The 12500-nt window shown below is 46.9% G+C and overlaps 1 protein-coding gene across 18 annotated transcripts in view; it reads left to right on the top strand.

Moving 5' to 3' along the window:
- Nucleotides 1-12500, top strand: part of LOC115120621 (CUGBP Elav-like family member 2) — a 297017-nt gene that overhangs the window by 115247 nt on the left and 169270 nt on the right. For 2 of the 18 annotated variants that reach the window (XM_065021631.1, XM_065021627.1), the window contains exon 1: nt 3813-4086. The exons of 15 other annotated variants lie outside the window; for them this stretch is intronic. In XM_065021631.1, coding sequence (XP_064877703.1) covers nt 4010-4086 — 77 coding nt within the window. In that variant the 5' untranslated portion in view covers nt 3813-4009. Of the gene's footprint in view, nt 1-3812; nt 4087-12500 lie in introns of those variants that run through there. One more of the 18 variants, XM_065021636.1, reaches the window with a different exon arrangement.

Here is a 12500-nt window from a genome sequence, read left to right as displayed (position 1 = left end):
ACATACACAGTTTACAGCTAACCAAACCATCAGACCTAGCTTGCTATTATGAAAATCCAATTCAACAATACCAATACTGTTTTCAATTTGACTGTTGCTTTCAAAAGCAGCTCAAACAAAACATGTAAAAATGAACTATAGCCATTCCAATATACCGTGTGTTACAGGGAAATAATGCACGTTCTGGAATGCCCTTCAAGACAATCAGAATGGACTATTCAACAATGCCATGCTTAAACATACTATATACCACGGGTGTGACCAAAACATTTATTTGACTAGTTTAATTATGTTGATAACCTGTTTATAACAGCAATAAGGTACTTCTGGGGTTTGTGGTATTTGGCCAATAAGAACAGCCCTTAGCCGTGGTATATTGGCCAGATACCACACTTCCTTGGGCCTTATTGATTAAACAAAGTGGGTAGTCGAATCAATCGTATATAATAGAACAGCAGCGTTGACTGTGTGTAGGACTTCTGAGTGTGTGTGTTTGTGGGTGTCTGTGTAGAAGTGTGTATGTAAGGGTTGGATGTGTGGCTAGTCAATAATTTCCCCTTTGACTTTTCTTCCCACTCTCCTTTGAGTAAGACACGGTTTTATGAAAACAGAGAATGAGAAGGAGAAAACATGGACAAAGAGCACAAGGTGAGACACTTGAATAAAAGGTGGTTAGCAGCTCCGGCAGAGAACATGGCAATTATATCGACAATTAAACATTTCATAGTGTGTGTGATAATGGTAGGAAGCCTCGGGCTTGTGGACATCATTGTGCCGGTGACTCCGAACAGGCAGTTGAACACTTATTTGTTTAGGTTTCTGTAAAGACCTTAAGTAGTAAGGTCATAGGTCAAGGCCTGCTCGCCACAGGGCATCAGAGAGCGTGTCCTACTGTTACATTACAGACAAAGGGTCACGACACACACACACACACATACGAGAACATACACACAAACTCATGTGACCCCTCATTTAAACTGGAGCTGCTATATCTTACTACTGGGAGATGACCTGTGTCTTTCGCTGACACTGTTCCTGAATCAGGGTTTAGGAAGGAGTGTGAGAGTATTGGGCTCTGTCTTGTCTCTCATACTGTTCCTGGATCAGGGGTTAAGGAGTAGGTGTGAGTGTATTAAACTTGCTCAATGTGTTTTCTAAAGCTGTAGATTAATTTAATGTGAATGTTGGATTGTTAAAACTCTGTTAATATGCTGTGTTACGAGGAAGGACACATTGTTAAACTTACTTCATTACAGAAAAGGAGGTATGACTGCAAAGTGTGTGTGTGTGTGTGTGTGTGTGTGTGTGTGTGTGTGAATTGCCAATGTGGTTGGTGAAGTCTTTCGGTGTGGAAGTTGTGGAAGTGAAAAGGTGTCTGGAGTTCGGCAAAATAGCACCCGGATTCACAAGCATGTGGCATACACACACACACACACACACACACACACACACACACACACACACACACACACACACACAGCCACAACTACATACTGTACATGCAAACACACACCCCACGTATCCTGTGAGGACGGCATTCCTTCACGGCATAAAAATATCTGAAATCACTATAATCGTAAATGTGGTAAAGAAGTCAATGGAACGTGACCTAAACAATAAATGCCATGGAAATACGTGGGGGAAAGATGCCATGGGGGGAAAGTTTCTCCTCATCTCCTCATTGCCCCCCAGCAAAATGTGCCTACATTTAGGCTATTGTTTACATGTGTATTTCACACTATGCTGAGGTAAAAAGTGGAGTATGTATGGATGTCAACCCAAATACATGTTCATGTCATCGTCACAATCAACTGTTTTACAGTTAAAAACGGCTTTGTCTGCCCCCAGCGATTTCTCTATGCTAACTATGCTAACCAGCTTATATACGAACAGGAGTTAGCGGTTAGAAGCCACTTCTTCTAAACCTGTAAAGGGACTATTTCTAAGTGAGCGGTCGAAATGTACACATTTGTTACCCGGGGGAAAATGGGGGAAGGTCATGCTTTTTCAATTTCAATCAGGGGGAGGGGTAAGTATTATTATTTTTTTAGTCCAGGGGAGGGTCTTGAAATGTTTAATTGATTAAATGTAATTTAGCTGCTATCTAAACTTGTAGTAAGCATGATATTTTCACTCCTACCCTTGTCCAGCAGTGGTTTGTGAATCCACAACCTTCTGGCTACTTTGCCATGTAATGCTTACAAAACAAAGAAAAGTTTCTAAAATGGCAAACCTGGCACACCTGGCACCTATTCCCAGTGATTAGTAATTGTATGAGTGTGCCTTTGATTATTGTTCCAATGTCCATTGGTCGTGTGAGTACCTGTGCTGTGTGTTTTGGCTTTCGTGCCATTGTGGATTGAGCAGATGATTACGGGTCTCGTCCCGTGTGTGAGTCATTGTGCGTTGTGTTATTTAATCGAGGTACTCCTCGCTCTTTTGTTTGGGGTTCAACCCTGTGTTTTGTATGGTGTTTGTTTGGTCTTCATCCCCGTGCCTTTACACGGCACGCCGTAATTTGGGTGTAAATAAAACACCTATTACGCATTCCTGCACCTGTCTCCCAAATCATTCATACCAACGTGACAACCGTGTCTTTCCTACATAATGCTGCTATATATAGTAGCATGTTGTTTACTTATGACCTATTTCACTATGTAGGGGTCAGGTGCGGTGAAACATGCAGTACCGTACAGTTTGCACCCCAGGGACCTTGTGCCCTAAAGTACTGATGCAGGATCAGTTTTCTCCCCCCATACACTGGCCTTAACCATTAAGTGCAAAAAAAGAAAACTATCCCTAGAGCTGTGCCTGGGCTCACACCACCTTGCACACTAACAGGCGCACTCTGTACACTGTGTGCTCACTCTTTTGCTCCACATGACCCAGTTCCTGTTCAATTCTCCCCAAGAGAGTTTCATCTGTTGCCAAGAAAGAGTCGTTCTTGTTATAGTGTCTCCCTTTTACTCCCTAGAGGGATGAGCAGAGAGGGGGATTTTACTCCCTAGAGGGATGAGCAGAGAGGGGGCTTTTACTCCCTAGAAGGATGAGCAGAGAGGGCGCTTTGACTCCTAGGCGTTTGGTTTTGGGGGCACAGCAGCAACGATTGACTCATTTACTGAGCGACTTACAGGAGCAATTAGGGTTAAGTGCCTTGCTCAAGGGCACGTAGACAGATGTTTCATCTAGTCGGATCGCAGATTCGAACCAGTGACCTTTCGGTTACTGGCCCAACACTGCTAGGCTACCTGCCGCCCTAGCTGCATTAAACAATATATCATTTGTATGGCCCATGTTAAGTGCCAAGAGTGATGAGAAATACAAAATGTGGTTTTCATGAGTGTGCTTAGCCACGTCTCCTTGCGCATTCGATCATATACATTGATTACAGCTGGGCCATGGAGTTGTTCACGCCTCATGGAAAAGAGGTCACTAAATCGAAGCATTCTTTCTGGCAGAAAATATCGAGTTATGTTGTTTAGCCTCCTACAATTCAATATTACATAGGCACACATTTGTTTATATGTTTTTATTGTTGCACTTATTAGGCTATCGTTAGTTTTGTAGTTTAATGACCCTAATATATTACTGATAAGAATTCCACTGGCTGCTAATTTTCCCATATGCATGGGAATAACCGGTATAACACATAACGGTTTCTAATGGTTAAAGATTAGCTCCAGCGCGGGGCCGCCACGCCTCCCGACCCGGCACCTGCATTCCACAGCCCGACAGTTTCCTGAGCAGAGCGGATTTTCAGACAGGATTAGATGAAAAAAAGAACTAATGTGGGTGAAGAAGAGGATGTGACAACTGCCGAGTGTGTGTCTACTGCCTAGGGGAGACCCTGGCACTTGCACCTGTCCCTCTCCGTCTCCGCGGCCAGGCGCAGTTGTCGAACTGGGAGAGCTGAGAGAGCAGAGCGACGCACTGTATACTTGCCAGGCAGAGCAGAGAGGAGAGCGCGGATCCTCAGCCTGTACACGGAGGGACACAGAGCCAGAGCAACATGACTTCATCCTACAATCTGGATTTCCTGCCCGATATGATGGTGGAGAGCCGCTTGCTGGTTCCGGGCGATAGAATGTGAGTCATTTGCCTGTTCTCCTCCCGGTTGCCGACTCTCCCTTTTTTTTCCGAATATGGTTGTGGTTATGAAAAACATCTGTCCAATGTGGAAATGTTTGCGCTTGTGTTTAGGGAGACTGGAATTGGGTCAGAATGACCCAATTCGATGCTGTTAGTTTGTGTTTGTGGGGCATTTGTTATCGTAGGAGACGTTGAATAAAACGAGACTGCTGCGAGCCCGACAGTAAAGCACAAGATAATACTGCCTAATAGACAGACAGGACAATGATGATGGGTGAAAGACCCGCGTCTTTAAAAAGGTCCTTTATCAGCTGTCGTGTAGCCTGTCTAGTGTATCTCATCGCCTGCTGCTATCGACTACATGCACAGAATAACGGGGGAACTTCGTTGATATTTGCGGCAGCCGCCCATTAAAATGTCACAGGGTCTCGCTCGGGTAGGCTAAGCAGTGGGGAGCGGGGTTGCTTGGACAGAGTGAGTGCACATGTTGCGGGACAGAGTGGCTCCATATTCCCCCTCTAATCATCCCTAAATACAGTGGTGTGTGTCACATGCTAATAATTGAACTCGGATACCATATCTGCTGTCTTCTGCATTGTTTTGTCATTGTGCACATCTTTGTTTGCAAATATGAGAATAATTCATTTATGGACTAGCTCTATGCTACTTTTATGTGAAAGGGAATATTGACAGCAGCTTTGCACTGCAGAGTGTGTATTTTATTGCATGGCATGAATCCATAGTGGAAAAGATCAGAGCGTAGGTGAACTTGTGGGGATATGCCCCATCCCAATATTTAGAACAGGTAGACCCCCTCCCCCCCAGGCCCCCAGAAAGTATATAAACATGCCATAAGCAATGGCAAAAGGAGTAGAATTGCAGGAAATGAGCTTTAACGGTCAACATAAATGGGGTGTGCCTTTGCGTCGTGGATGTGTCATTCTGGTCATGCGCGCTGCGGCCAACATAACTAGTTTGTTAGCGAAGCTAGTGACTTGTAGCTAGCCAGAACCCCCTCCATAATGTGTGAACTTCACCCCCCCCCCCCCCCAAAAAAAAAATCCACATTAAATTACCTGCTATGATGGTACATTGGTCAGTTATACAGTTTAAAGCCTTTATTTGAGTGTTTTGGCCCAAAGGCAACCTTTAAAGTAACTGTCCAATGTTTCCAGATTTCTATGAAATATGACCTATAATTAATTACAATATGAGTGAAATAGTTTTCCTTAAAAAAATGGTAATTATGTAGGATGTGTCAAAGTAGCTTTTCTGTGTTTGAATGGTGTGGGCGTACCCCAACAACAGAATGGTGTGGGTGTATATTGGTCATTAAAAATATTCATGCCAGTAGCCCACTGATTGGCCAGTTCATCCTCCTCAGAAGGATGACATCATCCTCTATAAGGAAAAAGCAGGCATTTTTTAAATGGTCTGTTTGTGACAGGTTGTTTTTTCTCTCCAATTTAAGCATTGGCCAAAAATACGAGTCAACAACATTTGGGTATAAATTAACAGAATATTAACTTTATAAAAGTGGGATTTTCCTTAGACAGTTACTTTAATATGGCAAAATGTTATCTCAGACTCCTGACAAAATGTGTAGAATAGCATAGTAAATCATGTCAAAATGTGTAGAATAGCATAGTAAATCATGTCAAAATGTGTAGAATAGCATAGTAAATCATGTCAAACTGTGTAGAATTGCACGAAATGCATTTTTAAAATGTCCCCAAAAAAACCCGTGGGATAAAACACAGAAGCTCATTCAAGCCATATCGGAATGCGCAGTGACTTACAACTCTCTGCTTGCTCAAATTTGATTTGGGGTCTGCGGCACGAGTTCTGCTATAAGAGGGACAGAAATCAGATTATGCTGCGTGCACAACAAGACACTTAATTCACTTAAGTCCAAAATTCCTAGAATGGGGACAAAGGGAGTTTTTCAGGCAGACATAATGATCGCGGTCTGTTATTCCGCCCGCACAGCTGACTCGCGCTCCCAGTCCCTGTCCCATTTACGTCCCCTCGGCTTAGAGCGTTAGCTGTTGATGGCCCATGTTCTAATGGTGAGAATGTGCCCCTCTCTCCTCCTTCTCCCTCTCTCCTCCACCTCCCTCTCTCCCTCCCTCAGCTCTATTGCCATCTCATGGCTTCTCTCATTATGTTGTTAAATGTTGCACATTTAAACGGGCCTCACCAAATGGCCTTTGTGTGTGTGTGACCTCTCGTTCCAGTGACTGAAGACACTCTGACTCGGTTGATCCCATCAGACATCGAGCTGTTTCCCTCCACTGACTTGTCCATTATACTCACACCGCCCTCTCATTTATCAGTGTCTATGCCTTTATGCACACCCCCTGCTCTCTCTCTCTCTCACACACACACACACACACACACACACACACACACACACACACACACACACACAAAACCAAGGGGGGTTGGGAGAGCTTCAAAGTCGTAGCGACGCCGTTTCTCTATCCCTCTATCGTTCCGTTCCCCAATCGCTGACTCCTATCACTCTCCTCCTAAACCTCTACCTAGCCTTTACTTCCCCTGCCTCCTCTCTCTCTCTCTCCCTCTCCCTCTCTCTTTCTCTCTCCCTCTCCCTCTCCCTCTCTCCCTCTCCCTCTCTACCCCGCTCCCTCCCTCCCTCCCTCCCTCTCCGTCTAGCCTCCAACCTCCAACCCAGAAAGGCTCTGCCTGTTTTTAAAGGGTCTTTTGTCTCCTGCCTGACATTTAGTGGCGTGTGCTATCTGGCTACCTGCCGCTGTAGCCAGGCCCGCTACCGTACACGGTATCACTGTGTGTGTGTGTGTGTGTGTGACATCCCACCTTTTACCTCGCACAACCTTCTTTGGATTTATAATGAGAGGGGTTGGGGGAGGTGGGTGGAGCTTCTGTCAACGGCTGAGGGTTGCTGCCCACCGCGGGGACCGCACCATAGTGCCGGTAATGCTGGGTAATCTGGAGGTTTTAACTGGAGGGTACTTGTCTGTGGCCTCGCTACGATGCTGCTTCTCACCCAGTCACAGAGAGGCGGACAGCTCCAGCAGATGACAGTTACTATTTACACAAACACAGACTTTTATATCTCAGCTATTTATTTATTTACCTAGCGAGCAGTTATGTGTTGTTGTGAAATATCATATACCACAGTATTATCTGTGTCAGGTTGTTTAATGGCTCTATTTGGACTTTAGAACTCTAGTGTTGTATTCCATGACCTTTTTTTCATTCTCAGAATGTTATTCCATGATGTTTTCTTTTCTTCTTTCGATGACCTGAAATGGCAGATCCCCCCCATAAGTCTAGTGAACCGATGGTAGTGTACTCAGAGTTTGGCTCCCAGAGGAATTCTTGGCCCCGTTCCAGTTCGGCCTCTAGCTACTTCCTCTTGCCCCCACCACCTTGAAAAGACTGCTGGTAGCTCTAATTAGCTTATCCCAGAACTAGATGGAGCCATCACTGTAATGCCTCTAGCAGTGGTTTCAGATCTGTTAACATAGAAGGGACAAAGGGTGGTGGAAGTGTCTAGGGCCCAAAATGCCCCCTTTAACTCTCACACCAAGGCTGTGGTTTTCTTAATAAAGGGCTCCCTGGGAAATGTGTGACCCCTCACCCCAGATCGACTGTGTGTGTAGGATCCCAAACTTGACTAGAACTTCACTGGCCCTGAGGAACCATGATAGTGACCCAGTCAGACCTCTCACTGGGAGGCTCAGCGGTACACTAAGATGGCCTCATCTCCTTTCCTCCTCATCTCATTTCCGTCATTATCACAGATAAGTGAACAGACTGGATAGGTTCCATGGCGTTGCTTTTTGACCAGTGGTCATGAGGAAACAGGAAAGGAACAGACTATTCTCCTGTTCAGTTTTTCCTTCTTTACTTCACTCCTCCGTTTGGTTTCTCTCCCTCGTTCCCCTCCTCCTCCCCAGTGACAGCTGCTCCATTCCTTCATCCCTTCAGTGAATCAGTGGAAGGGTGTATTTGACTATAGACACCCATTCATCATCCCCTATGCACGGGTGGACCACACCTGTCTTTCCCTCACTCCCTCCAGCCCTCACTCCCCCCAGCCCTCACTCCCTCCAGCCCTCACTCCCTCCAGCTCTCACTCCCTCCAGCCCTCACTCCCTCCAGCCCTCACTCCCTCCAGCCCTCACTCCCTCCAGCCCTCACTTCCTCCAGCCCTCACTCCCTCCAGCCCTCACTCCCTCCAGCCCTCACTTCCTCCATCCCTCCGTCCTACTCAGAAAGCACACAAATCATGAGTCCAACAGCTGAAACCTCATGTGACAGAGAACAAGGGATCGCATGAGAAATGTGTGTCGGGGGGAGAGAAGGGAGAGTCACAGGGAGGGACGGAGAGGGAGAACGGTGGGTAGGGTGAGAGAGAGGGGAAAGAGTGAAAGGAACAGGGAGGGAGTGAGAGGTGGGGCAATGTGAGGCAGGAAAAGAGACAGATAGACAGAGAGAGAGAGAGAGAGAGACAGAGAGAGAGCAGTACAATCCAAATGTGAAGCTCAATGAGGGAGGGTGTGAGAGCAGAGAGGGAGAAAGAAAGGAGTAAGAGGAAGAAAAAGAGGGAGGGTTGCCCGTCAGGCAGGATGTGGCTTAGTGTCAGCCCGTTCAGGACAGCAGAGGAGCCTCAGATTTGAATTGTGGCTTACCTGCTGTGGAGATGGAGTGAGAGTGAGAGAGGGACAGAGAGAGAAGCTCATCTTCTCCTCCTCCAGTGGGACATGCCTCTCCATTCTGTCTATTACAGTAGCTAGTTCACATGCATGTCTATAGCAGCCTTCAGCCCCAGTGGCAATTTACATACACAGACGCACTGTCAGCGTGTCATCAGTACCTTTGTCCTGCAGTAGATTTGTTAACCTTCATTTAACCTGACTGAAACATTTGAGTGTGTGTGTGTGTGTGTGTGTGTGTGCGCCGGTTGTATGATGATGTCTTCAGTTAGGTGGACCGCACATTGCTGGTTCATGTCAACATCTGATGAAAACGTTAGTGTGTGTGTGTGTGTGTGTGTGTGTGTGTGTGTGTGAGGCTGTGTCATATCGGAAAATGTATTTTGAGCTGGTGCGGCTCAGGAACGGTAGTCAGCGGGGGTGATGTATCACTGCTGGGGATCTTAGGTGTGTGTGTGGGAGGGCGTACATGCGTGTGTGTATGTATGTACGTGAGTGTGTGTTGGGGCTGTCTTGGCCCAGCCCTCTGTGTCCTAATCTGGGTTGGATTAATTAGCAGGCTAATTTGGCGGGTGTGAGAGAGAGCGACACAGGGAAATGAACCACTAATGACTGGCTCATTACTCTTACCTCTCTGGGATGTCATGCTCTCCACTCAGCACCAGACAGACAGAACAGAGAGGATGGATACAGAGTAGAGACCTTACCATGTCCCCTAGTACTGTCTCTATCCCTCTCTCTCCTTTCCTCTAGCCCTGGTTTCTCGCCTTATAAAGAATAACTGATTATAGTCCTCTCTTCTACAGGGAATAGCTCAAATGCATAGGATTCTGTTTTTAATGAATAGATTAGTTTGTCCTATCTCTCCCTTTCTCTCTCACTCGTAACCAAGAAAGCACATACTGTACTGTGCACACATCAGCTCACGTGAGGATTCATACTGCACCTGCTCCTCCAGCTCACGTGAGGATTCATACTGTACCTGCTCCTCCAGCTCACGTGAGGATTCATACTGTACCTGCTCCTCCAGCTCACGTGAGGATTCATACTGCACTTGCTCCTCCAGCTCACGTGAGGATTCATACTGTACCTGCTCCTCCAGCTCATGTGAGGATTCATACTGTACCTGCTCCTCCAGCTCATTTGAGGATTCATACTGTACCTGCTCCTCCGGCTCATGTGAGGATGCATACTGTACCTGCTCCTCCAGCATACTGCACCTGCTCCTCCAGCTCATGTGAGGATTCATACTGTACCTGCTCCTCCAGCATACTGTACCTGCTCCTCGAGCATACTGTACCTGCTCCTCCAACTCATGTGAGGATTCATACTGTACCTGCTCCTCCAGCATATTGCACCTGCTCCTCTAGCATACTGCACCTGCTCCTCCAACTCATGTGAGGATTCATACTGTACCTACTCCTCCAGCTTACTGTACCTGCTCCTCCAGCATACTGTACCTGCTCCTCCAACTCATGTGAGGATTCATACTGCACCTGCTCCTCCAGCATACTGTACCTGCTCCTCCAGCATACTGTACCTGCTCCTCCAACTCATGTGAGGATTCATACTGTACCTGCTCCTCCAGCTCATGTGAGGATTCATACTGTACCTGCTCCTCCAACTCATGTGAGGATTCATACTGTACCTGCTCCTCCAGCTTACTGTACCTGCTCCTCCAGCATACTGTACCTGCTCCTCCAGCATACTGCACCTGCTCCTCCAACTCATGTGAGGATTCATACTGTACCTGCTCCTCCAGCTCATGTGAGGATTCATACTGTACCTGCTCCTCCAACTCATGTGAGGATTCATACTGTACCTGCTCCTCCAGCTCACGTGAGGATTCATACTGTACCTGCTCCTCCAGCTCACGTGAGGATTCATACTGTACCTGCTCCTCCAGCTCATGTGAGGATTCATACTGTACCTGCTCCTCCGGCTCATGTGAGGATGCATACTGTACCTGCTCCTCCAGCATACTGCACCTGCTCCTCCAGCTCATGTGAGGATTCATACTGTACCTGCTCCTCCAGCATACTGTACCTGCTCCTCGAGCATACTGTACCTGCTCCTCCAACTCATGTGAGGATTCATACTGTACCTGCTCCTCCAGCATATTTCACCTGCTCCTCTAGCATACTGCACCTGCTCCTCCAACTCATGTGAGGATTCATACTGTACCTACTCCTCCAGCTTACTGTACCTGCTCCTCCAGCATACTGTACCTGCTCCTCCAACTCATGTGAGGATTCATACTGCACCTGCTCCTCCAGCATACTGTACCTGCTCCTCCAGCATACTGTACCTGCTCCTCCAGCATACTGCACCTGCTCCTCTAGCATACTGTACCTGCTCCTCCAACTCATGTGAGGATTCATACTGTACCTGCTCCTCCAGCTCATGTGAGGATTCATACTGTACCTGCTCCTCCAGCTTACTGTACCTGCTCCTCCAGCATACTGTACCTGCTCCTCCAGCATACTGCACCTGCTCCTCTAGCATACTGCACCTGCTCCTCCAGTATACTGTACCTGCTCCTCCAGTATACTGTACCTGCACCTCCAGCATACTGCACCTGCACCTCCAGCATACTGCACCTGCTCCTCCAGCATACTGCACCTGCTCCTACAGCATACTGCACCTGCTCCTCCAGCATACTGTACCTGCTCCTCCAGCATACTGCACCTGCTCCTCCAGAATACTGTACCTGCTCCTCCAGCATACTGTACCTGCTCCTCCAGCATACTGTACCTGCTCCTCCAGTATACTGTACCTGCTCCTCCAGTATACTGTACCTGCTCCTCCAGCATACTGCACCTGTTCCTCCAGCATACTGCACCTGCTCCTCCAGCATACTGCACCTGCTCCTCCAGCATACTGCACCTGCTCCTCCAGCATACTGTACCTGCTCCTCCAGCATACTGCATCTGTTCCTCCAGCATACTGCACCTGCTCCTCCAGCTCATGTGAGGATTTGAGAGGTGGTGTGTGTATGTTTGTGTGTGGGAGCTTTCTATTTCCTTTGAATTGTCTTTTAGAATTGTATTGATGGCCTTCAGACGATTGAAGCTCAGACACACACACACACACACACACACACACACACACACACACACACACACACACACACACACACACACACACAGTTTGAAAGCTGAACACACACCAACCTACACAGTCTGTCATTGCTCATCCATATATTTATATGTATATATTCTTATTCCATTTCTTCACTTAGATTTGTATGTATTAGGTAGTGGTTGTGGAATTGTTAGATTACAAGTTAGATATTGCTGCACTGTCGGAACTAGAAGCACAATCATTTCTCTACACTCGCAATAACATCTAACCATGTGTATGTGACCAATACAATTTGATTTGATTTGATTCTTTGTGTCGAACACGTCATATCCCTGTGCTGTGGTGACTAGGAGAAAACACCTGAATCCTTACAGAGGAGAGAACCTTGTTTTTCTTTCTTTCTTTCTTATGGAGAGATCGCTACATCCAATACTCAGCCATTCCGTTGGCTGGGCTACACAGCTCTGCATTGTCAGAGGGAGAGTTTACCTCATGCATGCCTCAGCCCTGTACGCCTCCTCTCCTCCGTTTCCCTTGGCTTTCTTCACCTCTCTGCTTCTCTCTCTCTTTATCCTTCCTCTGTCCCCTCTCTCCTTTCCCTCTCTTTTCTTAACATTTGAGGAC

Source organism: Oncorhynchus nerka, linkage group LG8 (genome assembly GCF_034236695.1).
Source record: "Oncorhynchus nerka isolate Pitt River linkage group LG8, Oner_Uvic_2.0, whole genome shotgun sequence".
Classification (NCBI taxonomy): Eukaryota; Metazoa; Chordata; class Actinopteri; order Salmoniformes; family Salmonidae; genus Oncorhynchus; species Oncorhynchus nerka.
Note: the sequence above shows the minus strand (reverse complement) of the source record. Positions and strands in the feature narration are given on the sequence as shown.